We start from the raw sequence: 22467 nt of genomic DNA on the forward strand, positions 1-22467 counted from the left end.
TTTCATAAATGAAAGCATTGTGAATTCACTTTTGTTTAAGATGGACAGATTTTATTCGACATTAATTTCTTGCTGTGAAGCTAAACCTAAATAGCTGCTAATATTGTTGTTTAAGCCTTAAGATAAGTCCTTTAAGCCTGAAGTTAAATTGTTTAAGCCTTAAGATAAGTTGTTTAAGCTTAAAGTTAAATTCATTAAGCCTTATGATAGGTTGTTTAGCCTAAAGTTCCCATGGAGTTCCCAAAAGCTAGATGATGCATTATTTGGCAGAAACTATTTGAACCCCTTTTTGTTTCTGCTCAAAAGGGAAGTTGGGCCTGAAGTTGAGGGAGTGGGTTCCTCTGTACTCCTCCTGGGCCTCTGAGCAGGATGCTGCACCTCCTCTTCCTCCTCCCGTCTCCTCTTCCCGGAGGTGATGAGGCCAGATGTGGATGGAGCTGCTTCTTCAGGGATGTGGTCAAGTCAACTCCAGGAGTCCTGGGAGGGTGATGGCAGGTCCTCAAAGCGAAGAGGTCTGATGCTGTCCTCATCCTCTGCAGCATCCTCTTCATCGGCACTCTCCACCATCATCCATGTCATCACCTTCCTCTTCTTCAGCCTCTTCATCAGCCTCTCCACCGTCGTCCAAGTCCTCACCATCCTCTTCATCAAATGACATGGAGCCATAACCAGAATCCTCGCTGGCCGGACCAGAATATTCCCACGACTCATCGGACCAGTTGTCTTCTTCATGGTAATCTTCCTCCTCATCCTCGAGACCGTTAAAAGGGCATTTACATTATCACCATGATAAATAACCTCAGGTTCCTCCTCTTCCTCATCCTCCTCCTCCTCCTCTTCTCTCTCCTCCTCCTCCTCTTCTTCTTCTCTCTCATCCTCCTCGTCGTCTTCTTCTTCTCTCTCCTCCTCATTCTCGAGACCAGTAAAAGGGCGGTATCGTGCATTTACATACTCACCATGATAAATTACCAGAGGTTCCTCTTCATCCTACTCTTCTTCTCTCTCCTCTTCATCCTCCTCTTCTTCTCTCTCCTCCTCATCCTCCTCCTCTTCTTCTCTCTCCTCCTCTTCATCCTCCTCTTCTTCTCTCTCCTCCTCATCCTCCTCCTCTTCTTCTCTCTCCTCCTCTTCATCCTCCTCTTCTTCTCTCTCCTCGTCATCCTCTTCTTCTCTCTCCTCCTCTTCATCCTCCTCTTCTTCTTCTCTCTCCTCCTCTTCATCCTCCTCCTCTTCTTCTTCTCTCTCCTCGTCATCCTCTTCTTCTCTCTCCTCCTCTTCATCCTCCTCTTCTTCTTCTCTCTCCTCCTCTTCATCCTCCTCTTCTTCTCTCTCCTCTTCATCCTCCTCCTCTTCTTCTCTCTCCTCCTCTTCATCCTCCTCTTCTTCTCTCTCCTCGTCATCCTCTTCTTCTCTCTCCTCCTCTTCATCCTCCTCTTCTTCTCTCTCCCTGATCGAAGTGTCGATCGGGAGAACGTTGCCTTCGTCGTCATCGATGATCCTGATCAGCTCCGGAATCCCTTCAGCTGCAGGGCGCTCCACGATGAAGAAGACAGCTGCAGGAAAAAGTTCAAGCACAAGAAAACTTCAATATTTTTGATTGCGAGCTTATAAGCAACAATCAAAGTTAGATGTTGTCCATTTTACAAGTTAAAAATAGCTTTAAAAAAATAGATTCACATAATGTTTATTCTTACGTCGTAAAATATAGCAGACGAAAACAGACATTACCTTTTCCCAGCACAGACCCATCTAATTTAAAATGTCAGAAGAGTAGAAACAACAAACACATACAAATATGTGAAATAAACAGTAACCATCTCATTTTGACAGATGTTCAAGGAAGACAAAATCAATCAAATCAAGACACATCCAACAGCTCACACAAGACTCCTCTATTGATCCTGAATAAGATCCAAACACACACACTCCAACACACGATCACAGCAGAGAACACTGGAACCGGACATGCAGCATCACTACTTTGTGAGAACGTATGCTGATTTTAGGAAATTCTTACCTTGTGATAAAATACTGATTTGGTCCCAGGCCCAGCCCGCCTATGAGCACAAACATGACGGATGAATCACAGCACAAAGCATGACCGTAACATTGCACACACACACACACCAAACAACCCAAGTTAACAATTATCTGGAGCAGACAACAAACAGAGGCATAACAACAAATAATCAAAGCAAGCACTGATTATGAAACCATGAGATAAAACACACAAGAGTCACTACCAATTAGAACATAATACACACATATCAAGGGTCGACTGTGTTTCATATTGATGATATAGAAATCATATTCACCTATAACTTGACAATTAATCAACAAAACAAGGCTGCAGCTTTGTTCAAAATCATTTAAGAAAAACTTCAAAGAAGTCTCACAGATAAAACAGGTAAGAAGGATTTCACGCTCTGAAAGTGACATCCAAAACAAAAGTCAAATAATGTTCAATAGATTTTGTATCTGAAGATTTAACAGTAAAGTTAAAACATGGCAAATGAAAGAATAAAACCACACTTGTCATAAACCGGTTTTAAGAGACCCATCAGATAAACAGACGACTTATTAAAATCCCATGTGATGATGCTGAGAGGATTTTACACATAGGCCGACTACACAACACTATAAATTACTTATTTAACATAAAGCACTAACTTTAGGCTAGTAATAATCACTAAAGACACAATTATTTCAGTGTTATTTTAAATAATTTAATGTACACAATAAAATCTACACACAGTGAAAGGCCCTGCTTTTTCTTCACGTGCACGTTAAGCAAAGTTTAGCTTAACTTTAGCTAGCAAAGGGGCTCAACTTCAATTGTATTTATGTAATGTCAAACTTTAAATACCTTGTATGTTTTAAATTGTCTGATCTGATTTCTAAAGCTGCTATTCTAATAAAGAAATGCTCAACCGCACTGTGCGAACACAAAGATTAATACACGACTCATGTAGAGTAGGCTATGTAGCCTATAGTTTTTAGTGTAGCCTACATTAAGATCTTAATTGGTGTATTTACTTGCTCATAGTTGTAAATACATTGTACCTTTATCTTTATTCTTATTTTAGTCCTGTATATTTATATTTTATGTGTACTCTTATTTTATTTATATTGTTTTATTATATTATCTTATCTTATGTCCATTAAAAACTTGAGGCTACAATAAACATTGATGTACTGCAGTTAGTTTTGCTCATTACTTGCTTGTTTTTCAATTAAAAAACAACAACAAAGAAACCATGAAAGATTTTCTTTCTTCCGGGAGCTTATATCTTTTTTTGCATATTGCTCCAGGAGCGTCATATTGGGTCTAGTTTGGGTCTTGGCCTTTTTTAGGGCACTTGGAGAGATTTTGGCTCTGATCCTTCCATTTCAACAAATTACTAAAAGTAAGTTTGTTCCAGCTGCCTCTGTCAAAAAAAAGAAAACATTTTAAGATGCCTAATGTGTGTCAAATTAGTTATTAATATAGCTTAGATTCAGCTCTGATGATTTACACACAACTAACACATGAGTTGACATTAATGTTGGTCTGTTGGTAACATCTTGATAATTGTTATTTTAAGCACTTCATGGTCAACATTACTGTCTTGTTTATATTTATTACACTCTCCAGCTTTACAAGTTTCAATTGGAGCCCAAGGTTAACTATGTATCTTCAATATTACACTTTAGTTTATTATTTCGTTTTGGTACTTTTTGTCATAACCAAATATTCAGACTAAGATCTGTTTCTGTTTGTTTCTATATTATAATTCTCTCCGTTTATAATTAAAGTTTTCTTGGAGTTACTCACTTCCCCTCCCATTTCAGGTTCCCTCTGCTGCCCTCTTGTGTCTTCCACATGTATCACCGTCCACCCCAACCCTCCTGTGTCATTCTCATAGTCCCAGCTGTACATCTCATCACCACAGCTGTCTTCTCCTGTCTTGATTACCTCATCTGCATTTAGTCTGTGTCCCCTTCTTAATCTGCCAGTTTGGCTCAGTACCTTGTGAGGTTTTTTTTTTACTGATTGACCCTTGTACAGATTTTTGGATCTTGTTTTTACCCTGGGGTTTTGTATCTCTGACCGTTTGTTGGAACTTATCTTGAAGCAAACTTTAGCTTTAAACACTTCTTTGAGCGTTGTGCATTTTGTCCACTGTTTGTGCCAAGTTTGACCATTTTAAGGTGTTCACAAAAAATATATCAGTAACCACTTGCGTTGAAAGTATAGTCAAACAGTTTCATGATTTTCTTTGACAGGTCTTGAAAAAAGTTTTTCTTACAAAAATAAGCTTCTAGAGGAGGGCCATGAAGTCCAACACATGCTGCAGAGAAGGCCCTGATCAATTATTATAAGAAAAGCTTTTTTTTTTTCTTATACGACTCAAAACAGTAATAAAAAAAGTAAAGACGTCTGAAGATGTAGGCTATCATCACTATTGTATTGACACAAAAATAATATCTTGGCTTAGAAATCACACCAATATTTTGTAGACCCATATTTAGATTCAAGTCAGACAGTGCTCGCCATGACACCGGAAATATGATCTTAGATAAAAAGTTCATGTCGACATTTGGTTTGAGAGTTAATTAATTATTGTGTTTGATGGTGATTTTCTCCAGTAGCCATAATTTTTCGTGATTTGGACGCATTCACAGTGCGTAATAATTCTAAACTAAAATTGCAATTTCACTTGCGTTTTATTGTTTTAGACGTGACCGGAAGTGTTCCTGTTTTTGTTGCCATCAGGTGTGTTTCCACCTTGACGCTCAGGTACACGGAATTGGTTTAAAACTTACCTGAAACGGACATTTCTACGCGACATTCACGTGAGGAGTGGCTCAGAATGGATTTAAACGGAAGTCTTTTATGACGGGAGAAGAAGACGGTGTTAATTCGGGAGCCGGTTGGAGGACTCACCGTGTTTACTGTGAGTAATGTTCAGTGAGGAGTCCAGAAGTCCTCTAATGGAGGAAAGAGCCGCGATGACGAGTCGCCATGAAAGTGAAATTACTTTTTGAAGCACGAATAGAGCTTTAGTTTATGTGTGTCAAAACGGTAACATGCAGCCTAATTATTAGGAAAAAGTCAAGAAGGACACACTGCATATAAAATGTCACTTCTTTGTTTGTTTTTCATCGAAATGCATAAAATAAACACTGCTTACATTCGTCCTAAACAGATGCCCTAGGCACGTAACGCCAGACTCTATATGAGACATTGGCATTTTTACTCTTATTAAGGTTTCAATGCATATTTATACCCGCAATGACATCATTTTAAATCATAGATTAAAATCGTTTTTTTAAATTAATTTCGGCACTGTACATAATTGGTTCACTCTCTTGAAAGAGGTGGCTTTTATATGCTACTTAAGTTTTCAAACATAATTTCCTGTGTGGCACACTCAATAGAACCAGTTGGGTTACTTTGCCTGCCACCTGGGGATAGTAGTTTCACATGTGACTTGAAGAGCGATGCCCTCAGGTGGCTACAAGTGGTTTGAGTTTTAGCCTGGAAGACTGGATAAAAGACAAGCTTGTTGTTTAGTGATTTTTAATACTGTCTTATGTGACATCTCAGTTGACTCCTTTTTATCTCCCACGTTTGTTCAGATTTCTTGAGCCAGTAAGTCATGTCAGCCGGCAGCACTGGCAGTCCGAGACACAGCTCAGGAGCAGGAAGCCACAAGCATGGGCCCAGCCGCGGCAGCAGCCAGAGGTCGTCTTACGAGGAGCGATGTGTGGATCCGGTGGAAGACAGGCTCCCGACCCCAGAGCCAAAGACGGTCCACAAAGCTCACCTGAAAGATGCTAATGGAAAGGAGTCTGAGACCATTGGCTTCATTCCTGGCTCGGCCGACCCTCCCGCTGCGACGCAAACCTGCAATCCGTGCGCTTCTCAGAGGAGCTGCAGGACCTTTGTGTGCAGCGTGCTCACGTGCGGCCTGTATAGGGTCTGTGAGCGTTCCATCCTCGCTCCGTGCCTGGCACCGAATGAGAGCTCCACAGACGAACCAGAGAGAATCAGCCTCCGTGCTGTGAACCCAGAAGACAAGAAGGAAGAGGATGCAACAGACTGGCTGGGGGATGTTTGCATAGGCGGAGTCAAAGTTGACAGTCCGAGAGTGTATTTAGATGCTGTAGTGAAACCTCCATCATATGTTTCTCCACCCAGCAGTTACACACGACCCAACCAGCCGTCCCTGCACGAGTCCATGAGATTTGACGACTGGGATGACGCCGAAGAGGACGTGGACTCACTGATCACCAAGAAGCTGCTGGAGCTGTACTCCGAATATCAGATCGAAGAGTTGGCCAGGTGCACTTCAGACTCTTTGTTTCTGAGGAAGAGCAAAGCCATCAACCATCTCATCAACTCACTGGCGGAGGAGCACCAAATGGACGAGCAGGAGGCGGAGTGTCGGCTTGTGCGCGGAATCATCCGCATCAGCACTCGGAAAAGTAGGAGGAAGCCGGCCGTCTCCAGGAGAGAGAGGACGCTGTCGGACAGCGGGAACGAGACGATGAAGGAGAGCGATTCCTGTACCTTCAGCAACAACAGTGAGTTTGAGTTCTTCACTGCTTCATTCCAAATGATCTGTCACCATTTGCACAGATCTGCTTTCCAGCCATTGAGTAACCATTTACCGTTTTTCTTTCTTTTCCTCCAGATGACTACAAATCAAACCCAAACATTCAAATATCAGAGCTGACCTCCTCTGACCAGTATGCCAGAGAGATGTGGAGGAACAATGGAGGTAAGAAAACTTCCTTTATAATGTCATTTTTATAAACAACATGCAGTTACATTCATAACAGACAGGGGAGGGGGAACATCAATTTACTTAATGATGTCATTTTTTTTCCAATACTGAGGCTGACTATTTGGTGTCTTAACTGGTTTTTATGGCCCTAGCTTGATGTTCAAAAACATCTTAATGTTGTGGGAGGTTTACAGAACATGTATTTTTTTTTAAAGATGAAGCTTCTTCAAATTATAAATAAATGTTTTTGCAGCCCAGGAAAGTCAGATACTTGTAGTGATTGTATGCATTGCAAATAATGGCACATCTGCACTCATGCTTAGGTTTATAAGGCAGAGTAAAGTACATCTATTTTAAGAGCACTATTAATGGGGTGCTAATGGCCTAGCGGTTAGTTCACAAGCCCCATGTACAGGGGCTACAGTTCTCAATGTGGGACGCCTGGGTTTGAATCCGACTTGTGGCTCCTGTGCCACATGTCCTTCTCCATTTTCTCTCTCTCTGATTACCGGATCTGGCCTCTGGCCTGTCACTCTGATAAATGTATAAAAAGGCCCAAAAAAAAAAAAAATGTGAAACAACATTATTGCACAGAGCGATTCAGAGTTCTTTACAAAGATAAAAAAACAAAACATTAAGAAAATTAAGAGTATCAAAAGAAATATGACATGAAGCAAAAAGTAAGACATTCAAATATATTAAAATACAAAGCGAAAGAAAGAGAAAGTAAAACATTAAAAAAACAAAATATATAAGAATGTCCTCAATGAGTTCTATTTATGTCTCAGTCACACTAGACAAAGTTGTCCTGTATTGTACTTAAGCGCTAATGCCCCCAGCTCACCATTCCCCTGCTGGCCTGCACTCACACTGCTCCAGGACTAACCGGGTCTGAGCACGGTTACCTCTTTTACATAACGTCATTATACAACATAAGCATGGCTTTACACAATAATTAAGTGTGCTTAGTTTACAAGACAGGCGGACTCGAAAATAAAAAATACAAAAAAAAAAAAGGAACACGTGTAGGAGAACAATACAGGGAACATGAGAACTACTTCACTGACCTTTTGGCTTATTTTGCAGTAATGGGCGATTACTGATATAAGTGGAATAGAATGTGGTGTGAAACATTTTGTTCACATGGACCTTATGATTTATTTATTTCCTTGGCCCAAAGATGATACTATAGAATAGTAACTGTAGTGTTAAACCAAAATCCTTAGAAGTGTTTGACATATTGGATCAGCACTCATTCAACAATGGTGGATGTTTGAATCAGGAGGTAAGGATATGGTCCCAGGCATACAACATAATTCTTGTTTTTCCATTGAAATAAGATTTGAAAGTATAGTTTGAATAGTAAGTTGTGTAATTGACTTGGTTTGTTCCCTATCGTTAAGTCACTGACTTTAAATAATGATCTAGCTTTATCTTCCTTGTAACATTTGTTTGGCTGCTAGCGCGGGGGAAATCCAACATGCATGTTAGTGCCAACAATGTCTGCCCTCATATTACCAATGGCACAGAACACACCAGGGTTTGTTTTCATAAAAACTGGTTTCACTTCCTGATCAACTCTCTAAACATCCACTTTGATGTCTGACAAAACAATGGCACTGCATTTTAAGGATGTTAAAACCATACTGTAGCCGTAAAATGAACTTGTTTTTTTACCAAAACACCGTGTCAAATTTCTTGTAAATGCAAATGTACTTGGCAATACAAACTGATTCTGAACTTATGATGTACTCCTATAAAAGTTAAATACTTTAAAGTGTTATCACACAAAACTCCTACATTTTTCACTCAGACTTCACCCTTCCGTCTTCCTTCCTGTCCCCCAGTAAAATGTCCTCACAGAGTCAGGGCGCACTGGTGTGTGTGATCGCAGCAGGTAATATTCAGGAAAATGTACTGCGAGCCGGCAGACGGGGATGATGATGTTAATATCACACGAGCGGGATGGACCGTTGCAAAGTTTGTGCATGTAGTGAAGCTACTTCATACTCTTTTCTGCTTGGAAAAATGTTCTTTAACACTCATTTGTCGCTGTGCATCTTTCAATAACACGTAGCACTGAAGTAAAGGCAAAAACTGGTCAGTCTCTGTTCCATCGTCAGACATCTTGGATTTCTGGGTTGTGTTTTTATGTCATGTTCTGCTTCCTGAAACCAGTCTCAAAAATGTGCGCACAAATTCAAGGACTGCACTTTTTAAAAAGTTCATGCACCAAATCCAACTCTCATGGCAGACGATTCACCAGTAACATAAAGGGCATATGAGTCCAAGTTCAGATGTATGCTGCTGCGTTTTTTCCGAGTTTGAAATGTGCATGGAAAAACAAAGCAAGCTGACTTTTATTGTCATGGTAACAGTAATAAACAGGAGTCAATTTGATGCCACATAGCTGCTCAATCTCTGGAACTGCCACAGGTAAGCAGTATGAAGTTAAAAACTTTTTAGACAAATGGAGCCACCTCCCGCTATGTTATATTTGTTGGCTAAAAAACAACGTATTACTTACAGGCGCTAGGGCCAGTGTTTTTAATCAAACCTTGGACCCCCATATACAAATACAGCTTCTAAGAAGTTTAGTAGTCAAAAACTCAATGATACCACAAGTGGAACTTGCCAAGAAAATGAATAGAAGTCACAATCAAAACAATAATGCGGGCCAGATTAGATGTGCTAAGTGAGAGCTCAAATTTGAATTGTTGCTCTTTTCATAGGGATGTGTTTTGCACAGATTTTACAAATTTCACCTGGCTCCATACACTGTCTTTGTTTCTAAACACATTGTATGACAGGTCTGCGGGGTTATAAATTTAGTTTTACACATGGGGAGAAATGATGAAAGCAAAAGATTTTTTTGAATTCCTCGTGAATGTAATAAACATGTTATATGTGATTCTTAAATGAGGCCAACTCATATTTTGAGTGTCACATATATGTATCCAGTGAATTGATTGAACAATACATTTTCTATATATTTAAAAAATGAGGTCAGGGAGGTGCAGGATAGTCTAGTTGTTATGTCGAGGGCCCCATGTGCAGATGCTTTAGTCCTCGCCGCAGCGACCGTGGGTTCGAATCTGGGGATTGAACCCCCAATCTTCCGTATTTAAACATACATACACGTAATATTTGATTTAATGGTGTGACTGTCTCCTGAGGTATAGCAATGTTGTTTTCTCTGCACGTTAGATTTTCTAAAGTCCAAGGGCAGTTCATTTGGCTCTACATCAAGATTTTATACTTGTGTTGACTTGCCGGTGTTCTTAATTTAACCAGGCTACATCCTTAAACTGATTTGTCTGGCCTCAACCTTTTGCTTTATGTCATCCCAACACACTCTCCTCCCAATGTGTCCTGTCTCTCTTCATCTGTCCTATCCAATAAAGGCCCCCAAAAATATCTTAAAAAGAGGTCCGGCAATGCTGAGGAGAAGAAAGATGTTACACATTGAACATAGGACTTGGAGCGGCTGTGGCTCAGTTGGTAGAGTCGGTCGTCTCTCAACCGGAAGATTCAATCCCCAGCTTGTGCAGCAACATGTCTGAAGTGTCCTTGAGCAAGACACTTAACCCCAACTTGCTCCCTTCACCTACGTCGGCGGTGTATGAGTGTTTATGAATGGGATTCGTCACTTTACACAGCAGCCTCTACCATCAGTGTGTGAATGTGTAGGTGTGGCCTGCGGTGTAAAAAGACTAGAAAAGTGCTACAAGCTCGAGTCCATTCACCATAATCCAATGTGAGGTGCTCTGTAACAGCAAGCAAACATTTTGTGTTCTAAGACTGAAAGTAATTCATGTAAATGTTTTCCTCATATTTCGATTTCTTTCCATTTACTTTTACCTCTTTTAAAACCAAAGTAGCTCAGCAGTGGGAAGTGATAGCTTGTTCCAGGGCTGGCAGAGTTAATGTCAAGTCACCTCTGATGAATTGTGTTTTCATTTTGTTCTCATAGGCCACACTTCCAGTTCTCCTACAGCCTACTCCTCCGCTCACACAGGGACTACTTCTTCAGGTGTGCCACTTCTTCAGACCTCAGTGAGAACATGATTCCTGCGCCACACTTGGCCTCCTCTGTTTGTCTTGCTGTGTCTACAAGGTCACGTACGGGAAGAGGAAAACCTTGCACAGGAGTGTCTAGCTGCTGTGGGGGAAAGAAAATGTGAAATATTCACATTGTCTGAAGGACTTGAGTGAACTCAGGGCTCTGTGTGTAGATATTTATAGTTGATAAATATAATGTAGGAGTGTATAGTGTATAATGTTTGAAGGATAGCTTGATTGAAGGCTTGACCTGCTGGCAGATATTTGAACGTAATTAACCGTCCCCTCGTCCTTGAAGTTATGCTCATGAAACCTGACCTGTTCAGACCGTAAGCTGTTGTTCTGAAAGGACACGTGGATTTAGTTTTGGAAGATAGAATAAAAACGTGTTGTTTTTTTCTTTGGCACATTTCATTATCTGATCATCACTATAGCTTTAACGTCAAAATGTGTGATTTTAACTAGATTTAAGTGCTTAGATTTCATGATTACATATCTCATAGTTAGTGATTCTACCACCTCCTTTGTCAAACATTGACTCCCCAGATTTGATTAAAAATAGCATAAAGACAACATATCAAAGGTTGAAAGTGACATGTCATTGATTCTGGGGAACTTTTGTTCCCTTTTCAGATTTTATGCAAACAACACATTTCAAAAAAAGTTTGGACTGTGGCTACAAAAGATTGGGAAAGTTGTGAAAGGCTTAAAACCACCTTGAGGAACATTTGACATTTAATTAGGTTGATTGGCAACAGGTTAGTGACATGATTGGGTTTAAAAGCAGTGCAACAGATAAAAAAACTATTGTTATCAACATAAAATAACGAACAAGCTGGTAATCTCGTTGTCTACAATACCTAATATCATCGAAAGATTCAGAGATGTAAATAAATATGTGAATGCAGAAGATAAGGCTAAAAACATAATAAGGTGTCCGTCATTTCCAGGCCCTCAAGCGGCCCTGCATTTAGAACAGACAGACATGAGAAGTGCAAAAGTTCTTTACGTTTGGAAGTAATTACCCCAGCATCCTAAGGGCTAAAGAGAAGAGGCACCATCCAGTGTGTTATCAGTGCTCAGTGTCTTTCTGCTTTTATAAGTAAATATGGGGTTTTAATGTTTTGAAAATCATCACATTTGTTTTTATGTACATTTTACACAACCTACCAAATAAATACTTCAAGTGGCGTAGAATGATTTAAAATAAAGCCAAATAGCATGAAGGTTTCTGATTCTGATAGACTGGAACAAAACTTCTCTTAGAACATGTTGGTCAACACGCCATATTTAGTTATCCAAATTACAAAAATAAATGTGTTTTTTTTTTTGTTTTTTTTTAAGGAGTTGCACACCGGGATATTTCCTGGCCACGAGTTGTTGTTCTTAGAGTTCTGTTAACCGTGTTAATGCTAACGTTGAACCGTCTGTTAGAGTTAGCTTCTATACAAACGGCTATGACAGCACTTTCTTTTTGCAACAAAATAATTATTTTTTATTTTTTTATCCCTGATAAAAATGTTATTGAGTGGAAGTTGAGGGTTGGGGGGGGGGTTTGGTCTTGTGAATCATTTTTTTCTTTTGTGAATTTTATATGAGAAGTGCAATTTCTTTGCAAAGCTGATTTTGATTAGTCTCGTCACATGAAGCTCGTCTCAAGCAGCCAGCTCTAACGTTTTAAATGAACTGGGTGTGTGATGCATTATGGGTAATTTCCTATGCTTTCCTCCTGTCTGTAAGTCTTTGCTTTTATTAAATAATGCTATGATAGCGGACGTGTGCTGCAGGTTCTTATTCTTTCAGTGACATCATCACAAACTGACTCGTGTGTGTTTTCATGCCAACACACTCGCTGTGTTTGCTCCTGGCTGCTGTTGGGAATTGAACCAGCTGACCCAGCTCTGTGTTCTTCTTATCAGCATTAGATTATTGACCGAATAGTTAGTCCTTCAGTTTATACACTGTTTCAAGTCAAAGTATAAAGCAGAGTCTATGTTTTAATTTGAACTAATATGGACTGAGATAATTAATATGACATTACACCACAGTGTGTTTAAAGTGTGTCTGGAATTTGGCTTCAACCCCAGAGTGGTTATAATGAAATGGTGTGAAACTGGTTGCTCTGGTTTCCACCAGAAACACGAAATACACCTGGACTATTAAGTAAATGATAATGACTTTGTCTCTGTCATATTACCAGCTAACTTTAAACATACACTTAATATTTGATTTAATGGTGTGACTGTCTGCTGAGGTATAGCAATGTTGTTTTCTCTGCACGTTAGATTTTCTAAATTCCAAGGGCAGTTCTTTGGCTCTACATCAAGATAACATACTTTATACTTGTGTTGACTTGCCGGGGTTCTTAATTTAACCAGGCTACATCCTTAAACTGATTTGTCATTGTAAAACACAATCCAGTAAATGGTGTGAAACTAAAAGAAGAAAGTTTTTGCTTGTTTTTTTTTTGTTTTTTTGCAAGGAGTCAAGATTTTTTTAAGGTGAGGCAATGCTGCTTTAAAGTGTCCCATTTGGACACATTAAACAGAAAAATCATTCATTCACAATTATTGATAAGGATTTTAGAGAAGTCGCACAATTCTTAAAACAATATCTTCATGTAGAAGTTGATAGAACGTGTAAATTAAGTCTAATCTAAATGGCCAACATGGTACCCCGTGCACAGCCTGAACATGTTCTCTGTTGTGCATGGTTACAGGAATATGACATGAAAAGTAAATCAAATCTCTGTGGCACACTGAAAATAACTTTACTGTATGTTATTGTGAGCAAACGACGCGTTTCACCTGTCGCTGCTTCAGGTTCGCCCAACACTTTTGTTCGCTCACAAGATATTTTCAGTGTAAATTATGTCATCTGTTACATAACTGAATAATGTATTATCCATTTTATTTAGCTTATCTTATGCACTCTTTACGACTGAAATATTAGTTAAATGTTTAAATTGTAACACTTGTGCAATGTATGATTATGAATCGTAATTGTGTCTCCAATGACTGGCTTGAAGAAGAGCTCTGTGGCTGATGGCCTGAATGTTTTTAGGTAAAAAAATAAGTTGAAGGAAAAAAATCTCATATGTGGCCTTTATATTTCAGAAGATAATTTTAATCGCTAATGTTTGACTAACATGGGACAATAGTTTCATTTAGATTAAAGGTTGCTATTCTGAAGAATGCCAAATGTATGAATATTATAATTATCAAACACACATTGGCTTTAGGGTCAGAGGGACACTTAAAACTATAAAGCGTTTTACTTACCTTATGTCTTAGAGGTAATAGAAGAGGTAGGCTATAACAAAAGTATTACCAATAAACTATTGTTTTTTCTCTCTCTCTCTAGAACAGGGGTTCCCAAACTTTTCAGCTTGCGACCCCCATTATGACGGTGATAGATACTTGGGACCCCACATTTGACGCACTAGGTCAAAACACTGGCATTAAAACAGCAAACAATAGCCCAAACACCATCATATTATTTTTGTAATTTATTGTAAGAAACTACTTTTTTTACCTACTGTATTTTCAAATTAATGGGTGAAATATCCAATTTTAAACCATTTTCCATATTTATAAGTTTTTGAAAGGAATCTCGCGACCCCCACTTTGGGAACCAGTGCTGAAGAAAATTCTCATTCCTTCTGTGCACCTCAGTCCCTCCCTAAAGTAATTATCTCAATTGATTGGACATTTCGGCTGTCATTTCCCATCTACTCCTCCAATTGGTCGACAGCGAGAAGGCGTAGCAGTGGGCGGGGTTTGTTTTCAGGAAGTGATTTTGCATGACTACGGGCCTCACACATTGCCGCTGACTCAACTGTGCGCTTGACATTTCGGTCATTTCTCAATCCCAATTTACTCAACCCTTTTTCATAACTCTACCAAGATGGGCGACGACGAAGAGAAGTACGACGGCATGCTGCTCGTTATGGCGCAACAACATGAAGGAGGAATACAAGAGGTGATAACTTATGTGTGTTGCTGAACGTGCTGGAGCTACCATGCTAATGTTGAAGCTAATGTAGGATAGTTGGCACACCTCTGTAAGCATTCAGAGAAATCATGTGCTTCTTTTTGATGTTGTTATAATAGATAGACTAAATTATCGCTGTTTATTCGGGTATTTAAGTGATTATTATCCAAAATAAATCTTATTTAGTTTCTTGTAAGACCCATTTGTATGGTCTATTTTCTTATTAAAGAAGATGTTATGACTATTTATTATCTAATTGGACATTTTAATGTAGTATTAAGATCCTGGATTCTTCAGGTCACGAGGCACATTGCTGTCAGAAAGGCTCGTGGGTTAAATACTAATGAGTGATGTAGGGAAAATATATTCATGTGCCATTTACTTTACATTTTACTTTAAAGCTTTTTTTGGCTCTGCAGTAGCAAATAGGAAGCTTTTATAAGCTCGGTAAGTTAATTTCTAATTGTTTTGACAGACTTTTGTTACGTCCCATTTTTCTCTCTACAGTTAGTCAACACATTTTTCAGCTTCCTTCGCCGGAAAACTGATTTCTTCACTGGTGGTGATTCAGATGCTCCTGAGAAGGTGAGCGGCGCTACTTCGTCGTGCATTTCAGAGCAGTGACCAAGCGGCACGTTGGACTTAACCGTCATCGCTCTCTTCCTTTTTCAGCTAGTCAAAGATGCCTTCGCCCATCACAATAAACTTGCGCTGAAGGCGCACAAGGAGAAGCAGGTGAAACAGGAGAAGGAGAAGAAGGAGAAAGCCGAGAGAGCAGCCAAGCTGGCGGAGGGAGAGAGGAAAAAGAAAAATGACGACGGTCCAAGAATCCAGGAGCTGACTGAAGAAGAAGCAGAGAAACTTCAGTCTGAACTCGACAAGGTTATATCTCTGAGCTTTGATGCTTTGTCACGTTTGTGTCTGCGGCAGGTGATTACCAAAGTATAACTTTTATATATTTTCTACATATCTTAGAAGAAGAAGGACGAGGAGAAGGTGGTGAATGCCACAACGCAGAATGCAGAAAAAGTATCTGAAAAAGCAGAGGAAGAAAAGGGGGTGAGTGGCATGTTGGTTAAAGAGTTTGGTGTTGATTTATCGTCAAATCTCGTTCTACTGTCATGCTGATTTTTCATTTTGTTTCGTCAGTCCGAGTCGGAGGGAGAGGAGGATGCGAAGGACAAAGACAAGCTGAAGCCTAACGCAGGGAACGGAGCTGACCTGCCCAACTACAAGTGGACACAGTCTCTGTCTGAAGTCGATGTGAGTGCCATTTGACTTCAAGATCATACTATGAATTAATATTTTATTATGAACATCCCTGAGTTGTATTGCATCATCCGCTAAGCCTCTTAGTATGTGTTTTTTTTTTTTTTAATCACATTGCTACTTAGGCAGCCAGTTTCATTCAAACATCCTGGCCAGGCTTCACCTATCAGATCCTTACCAACTACCAATGTTTATGTTTCATCAATAGTGTTCACGTAATTTAAACATCAGGAAGGAACTTGCTTACAGAATGGATTGCACGGTCTGCTTTATGTAGAATCCAAAATTCTACATGTCATGCTTCTGCAGCTGTGTAGGAAACAGGGTATTGCTTTTACACTGTGAATGTTTCCCTTTAAACCTGTGTTTGCCTGCAAAAAGTGTAAAGACATGGTTTTTACACGACTCAGCATTTTGTCAGTTTGATCAAACTTGGCTGTTCAATACAAAGCTTAGCTTGTTCTCTTTTTTTCTTTCTAATTCAGAGCCACGCAAAAATACTTAATCTATCAATCTGCTTCGAATCAGACTTCAAAATGTTGCTGCCTAATAATAGTAGGGAGAATTATTATTCTGAAACATGCACAAACTGAGATGGGAAAAATAATGGCACGTCTCTCACGACAGGATATTACTAATGAATGGTGAGTGCTAGATGGAGAGATGTACCACGTGATCTTGTAAGATGACATGTTGGTTAGTAAGGAATCGGATCTGGGGCAGAGATAACACCTGTTCTTCTTCTGTCAACAATAGCATGCTGGCTAACGTTAAGCTCAGTGCTGAAATGTTTACTGTTGCTTGGAAACAGTCAGCGGCTCCACCTCTTTCTCTCCTTCTCTGTCTTTCCCTGTTAAGGTCCCACTCTGACGGTAGTGACATAATCATCCGGGTTTTAAGTCCTCAGAGTCTGAACTGTTTAATATCTCTCTGATATCTCTCTGACTCTGATGAGTCTGTGACACGCTGCACTGCACAGAAGGCTTTAGATTGGATCTAAAGGGAGGCAGCTCTGTTGTCTTCCTTCCACTTCTAAGTCGATGTGGTGAACTTGTGAGCAAACAGCTAGCTGTTCGAGCAGGTACAGAGCATCATCAGAATCAACTTGTAGTTGTGCCTCTGGTCACTTGCCAAATATAAGACCAGTATTCACCCTCCTTTACCTGATGCAACACAACAGATAAACGTCAACTAATGACAGTGGTGCATGTCACATTATTTGCAGATAGGCCGATGTTTGTCAACAGGACCCATATCCAACAAAACTGATATTTAACCGATTGCATCAGTGTATCCCTCATCATCAGCTGGGTTTCCATTGGTGTCTTAACACGCTCAAAATGAACTGATATGTTTGAGTCAGACGGCAACACTTGGTGATTCAGCCTCTGGGTCCTCGTTCATTTTTGTACTTTTTAATTTGTATTTGAAAAACAGAGTCTAATTTGCATGAACCATTTCCTCCCCCTCAAACAGCTGGTGGTACCTTTCGATGTGAAGTTCCGTATTAAAGGCAGAGATGTGGTCGTGGACATCCAGCGGCGCACCATCAAGGTGGGCCTGAAGGGTCACCCTCCGGTTATCGAAGGCCAGCTGTGCAACGAGGTGAAGGTGGAAGAGAGCTCCTGGCTCCTTGACGACGGCAAAGTTGTCACAGTGCACCTGGAAAAAGTAAGAACAAGTCAACATTGATGAGCAGTCAGTTAATTCTGGGTTGCATTATTATCGAGATACCCCTCAAACTGGCATTATTGTCAAATTGTGTATAGATTGTGATTAATATAGAGATACGGATTCACGGTAACCTATTTGTTTTCTTAACTTTCAGATTAATAAGATGGAGTGGTGGAACAAGATCGTCACCACAGATCCTGAAATCAACACCAAGAAAGTCTGTCCAGAGAACTCAAAGGTAAAGGATGGAAAGTGTCAGGCCTTCAGAGGTTCTCTGTGTGCTGTATGTATATATCAGCTCCCGCCTTTTCCTCACTGTGTGTTTTTCCCTGCCGATTAGCTTTCAGACCTGGATGGAGAGACGCGTGGCATGGTAGAGAAGATGATGTATGACCAGAGGCAGAAATCTATGGGCCTGCCAACGTCTGAAGAGCAAAAGAAACAAGACATTCTAAAAAAGTAAGTTTCTCACTGTCCAAAATACACCTGTCGATCCATGAAACATCGAGCAGACCTTTCACTCTGACATCTTTGTCATTTCATTGGGAACTCTCCAAAGCAGACTCTGCTCCCCCACTAAAGCACTTTTCAGACTGCAATTCCACAACAGCACTGTATCAAAGCTCCGCAGTCATTATGTCTTTGTACATTCATATTGATTCTGCAGCTGCGTAATGTTGGTGTCCCATTATGTGATTATGTGCAATCCATTCCTCTCATTATTTATTTCTCATGCCTGGCCCTCATCGTCTTCCATACTGAACAGACCTGACAGAGCATGAACTTTACTTTTTTTTTTAAACTGTACCATGATGTTATTTTGGCTTTATTTGACACATTTTGAATTGCAATTAAATATCAACAAAACATGTTGGTGCGTAGACAGACATTAAAGAGCCCATATTATGCCCTTTTTGAGGTTCATATATTTAATCTATGTACCTACTTTTGTACGTTCTCAATAGCTGAAGTTTGAAAAAAGTGTCTGTTTTCATGTACTGCTCCTCCTTGCTCCCTCTACGCTCTGAGTCCGTCAGCTACGCTCTGTTGAGCCCCCACTGCTAGACCCCACGTGGGCCAAGTCTGCTCTGATTGGTCTGCCGATCCGCTCTGTCGTTATTGGTCAGTTGCTCAGCACGCTTCTCGGAAATTTCAACATGAGCTGCAGGGCTTGCCACAACGAGCCAATGGACTTAGATCAGTGATCTCACACTGACAATGACGTCGCACTGACACATTTTTATCGAGGGGGGCTAGAACCGAGTGTTACATGTGGCTAATGCTGCAGCTAACAGGAGGACGTAGGAGAATTTTTGCACATAGATGTGCCTAAACATGCACAGGACACTTGGAAAACACACTAACGAGCAAATAAAACCAGAAAAAGCAAAATATGGGACCTTTAAGATCAGAAGAACTATGTTGCCCACACAAGGCTTCAATTGTCACTACTCGCATGCCTCTCAAATCTCTAACAAAGCTGTTGGACCTGGGCTTGCATTATGGGTAATGTAGGCACTCATTTTGACAGTTAAGACAAATGCATACAAAAATATGATGACTAGTTTTGTTTGGGATCTCAAACCTGCATCCTGTTCTTTGCAGCTACATTTTATAGTGCAGTAAAACAAACAGAGATGGAGTCACTGGAGCTCTATTTAAAGAAAAATGGTCAGCCATGAAGCTTATAATAACCTCATCACAGTGAAGCGGTTAAACATAAACCACCAGTGTTTAGTTTTCATGTACATATTAAAGAACTGCTGCAACCTGTCCCTGTTGCGTTCAGTACACAAACACAACACCAACCGTTTCCTCCTCCCTGCTCTGAGCCAGTGGTCGGTCCGTGACGCATCACATTAAATATTACACAGACAGTAGTTGACTCGGATAAGACCTGGATGTGGGCTGACGTCAGAGCTGTGAGACGGATCTGAATGTCGCTCTTTCATCACTGCTGGTAGTTAATGAGTCGTCTTCTTCCTCTGCAGCTCTCCGTTCAGAGCAGAGGAGACATGTCTGCTGTTGTGTTGACCTCTGCTTCCTCTTTGAGCTTGTTAAAGCTGCCTCTAAAGATCTTTTATGAGGGTGAAACAATGCGTCTGTAGTGGTGACTCGTTGTAGGTAGCTGCTCTTATAGTGTGGCGCAAACTTCACATTATGTCTGGCTAACATATTTCCTGTCCAATATGATATCAGAGGTAATGTAATTCAATGTAATGTGCATGTCAGGATAACTATTTGAAAAAGGGAAAGAGGGATGACGAGAATTGTGTCTCCAGACTATTACTTTTATTCTTTGTGTGAAATATGAAACTCAAGTATTTCTTAAGAAAGTAAATATTAAGCAAACAGTGTTGTTCGTGTCGTGTGGATGGGTGAAGCCAGCCCAGTTTAAATTCTTCCCAGAGTGAGCCTGATGTCGTCAAAACAAGACAGGAAGTGGCCCGTGGCTTAAACAATCATTCATATGCAGAGCTGCGTCGACTTCTGTCGCAGGCTGCACAGCTGCTTTACCCTGATAGCCTAATAACTGTGAAATAATCAATATATCTTTAAACTTATCTAAAATGTAGCCAATAAAATCACAAAAAAAAAAAAACATCGAGCTTGTCTTGCTGTTTCCATGGAGACAGTGAATAAGCAACGCAGCATAGATATGGTTAAAATGTTTGATTTAATTTTAATACTTTTGCCACCAATTTAGCATCTCTTTCTTATGTGAGAGGCTAAAATACACGAGTGAACTGATTTAGACTTTTTCTAATTCAATTTATGTAAGAAATAGTTGAAGTGCTGGTAAGTTTGTGGTTACAGGTGAGTGTACGTCTTTAGGCTGTGATGTTTTACTCTATAAGGCATTGTGCAATTTTTTGTCCATAATGTATCGGCCAAAATGAGTAAATGTCCAAGTTGTCCCAGGGTTGACAATCCCATAAATTAAATCAGGTTGGCTGATTCATACTTAATATATGTCCAGATATCTGTTCTTTTGTGTCAACGTTGGTCTGAAAACATGCAGAGAAAGTTATTAGAGTTTTAAACGTTTGGAATAATGAAACAGAATGGGTAGGGAATCCTGCTTTAAGCATTTACAATTTCATCTTTTGGCCACAAGGAGGTGCTGTAGCTCAAGCTTGAGAAAATGTCTTCAGTGTGGGGCCAGCCAGAAAATATCAACAATCCTGAGGCAGAGAAGAGTTTGAATCAACTCAAACCAGATGGGGTGCTGTTGGCTGAGTGGTTTAGGGCGCATAAAAACAAATGGAACAAATATCGCCAGAACAAACTGGTTTATAAATGTATGTTGTTGTAATGCAGTGATTAATTAGTCATTCTAGGACCAACGTCTAATACATATTTTTGCAATAGGAGCATGATTATGACATGGTTGTTTATACTGGTATCCTTTTTGGGGTCGCAGGGGGCTGATCCCAACTGACTATGGGAATGAGTTTTCTTTTAATCAAGATGCAGTTGGAAAATATAATCTGAAAGATATAACGTACCTAAGTTTACTTTGTTGTCATTAATTCTTCTTGCTCGTCCTTTCTGCAGGTTCATGGCTCAGCACCCAGAGATGGATTTCTCAAAAGCCAAATTCAGCTGAGACACTCCTGCCTCACATAACGGTTAATGTAAATCATATCAGGTAATCGACAGGCACCGACAAACCCCCCCCCCTTCATCCGTTCTCTTCATACTGGACGTGGTTTAAATGACTGATGTGTCTTAAGAGTAAAGGTTCATGTTTCAGTTCTTTTTGTTCTTTCTTCATGAAAACGTGTATATGACAGTTAGGCCCACGTTCTCCTTTTGCATGTTGTCTGGATGTTTAAAGTTGTGTCTGGATTTTTTAAATAAAGAAATTTAAATTCAAAATGATTCGATGCATGACTGGTTTTTAATGGAGTGCAGCGTCGGCACATCTTCTAATGGAAAATGGTAGCAAGCAGTAAAAACTCCTGAACTTCTTCCTGCTTACTTTAATTCTTTGTTCACACTGTAATCATTCGAGTTGAAGGCCAGGAGTATGGATTCTACCAGCTCTCAGACTCAATGAACTCAGCCATGGATTCACACCTGATCACATCTGGCCAGTGGCCGACAAATTAGAACAAGCTTTCTACTAAAAATTCCTTACCAAGAAATGTGTTCATGAACACATATAAAAAGATTTAAAGCTCCTGTAGGGAACTCCATCAGAGCTGCTCAAAGTTGGGGTACCTGGAACCTAATTGGTGAAAATTTTAAAATGTTAACCTCTGCCTAAGGTAGCTTGTGAGGAGTCAAACTAGGGCTTTTTCCATTGCAAACATTTATTTTGGAAAAAAAAACACTCCTTGGTGGAAAAACGGCCACGCCCACTTTTACATGGACATTTAAAAGTAGCTTTTGTGTTGATTTCAATAGCGCAAATACTAGTTTAAAAAAATACCGCACAAAATTTTCAAATGTATCAGTAGACCAGGTCTGAGTCTTCTCCAGACTCTAGTCTCTCTAAAGTAGTTAAATTTAAAATATAGAGACTTTCATTTCAGTTGTCTCTTAAAATCTCAAGAAAACAACCAGCGTTGTCCCGAGACAACAAGATAAATAAAAGAGCATATAAATGTAGTTGTTTGTCCGCTTTGGGCTTCCATTGTTATAGATAGATATAAAACATCTATCAAAAGCTGTAACTGTAGTGGGCAGC

The 22467-nt window shown here is 39.9% G+C and overlaps 2 protein-coding genes across 3 annotated transcripts; both read left to right on the forward strand.

Annotated features, from left to right (window-relative positions):
* Nucleotides 1-4734: 4734 nt before the first annotated feature.
* kdf1b (keratinocyte differentiation factor 1b) lies at nt 4735-12605 on the forward strand. The gene is made up of 4 exons (XM_061059535.1): nt 4735-4937; nt 5623-6570; nt 6681-6767; nt 10747-12605. Exons 2-4 carry the CDS (start codon nt 5643-5645, stop codon nt 10839-10841), a joined length of 1110 nt encoding a protein of 369 aa, XP_060915518.1. The 5' UTR covers nt 4735-4937; nt 5623-5642; the 3' UTR covers nt 10842-12605.
* A 2028-nt stretch (nt 12606-14633) lies between these two features.
* Nucleotides 14634-21656, forward strand: nudc (nudC nuclear distribution protein). 2 transcript variants are annotated; one of them, XM_061059606.1, is made up of 9 exons: nt 14634-14816; nt 15336-15413; nt 15501-15710; nt 15807-15887; nt 15978-16091; nt 17574-17768; nt 17926-18009; nt 18112-18230; nt 21330-21656. In XM_061059606.1, the coding sequence occupies exons 1-9, from the start codon at nt 14742-14744 to the stop codon at nt 21379-21381; spliced, it is 1008 nt and encodes a 335-aa protein (XP_060915589.1). In that variant the 5' UTR covers nt 14634-14741; the 3' UTR covers nt 21382-21656. The 2 variants fall into 2 exon arrangements, with proteins under 2 accessions (XP_060915589.1, XP_060915588.1); XM_061059605.1 differs by having other exon boundaries at nt 14635-14816; nt 15804-15887.
* Nucleotides 21657-22467: the final 811 nt, after the last annotated feature.

Source organism: Labrus mixtus, chromosome 16 (assembly GCF_963584025.1).
Source record: "Labrus mixtus chromosome 16, fLabMix1.1, whole genome shotgun sequence".
NCBI lineage: Eukaryota > Metazoa > Chordata > Actinopteri > Labriformes > Labridae > Labrus > Labrus mixtus.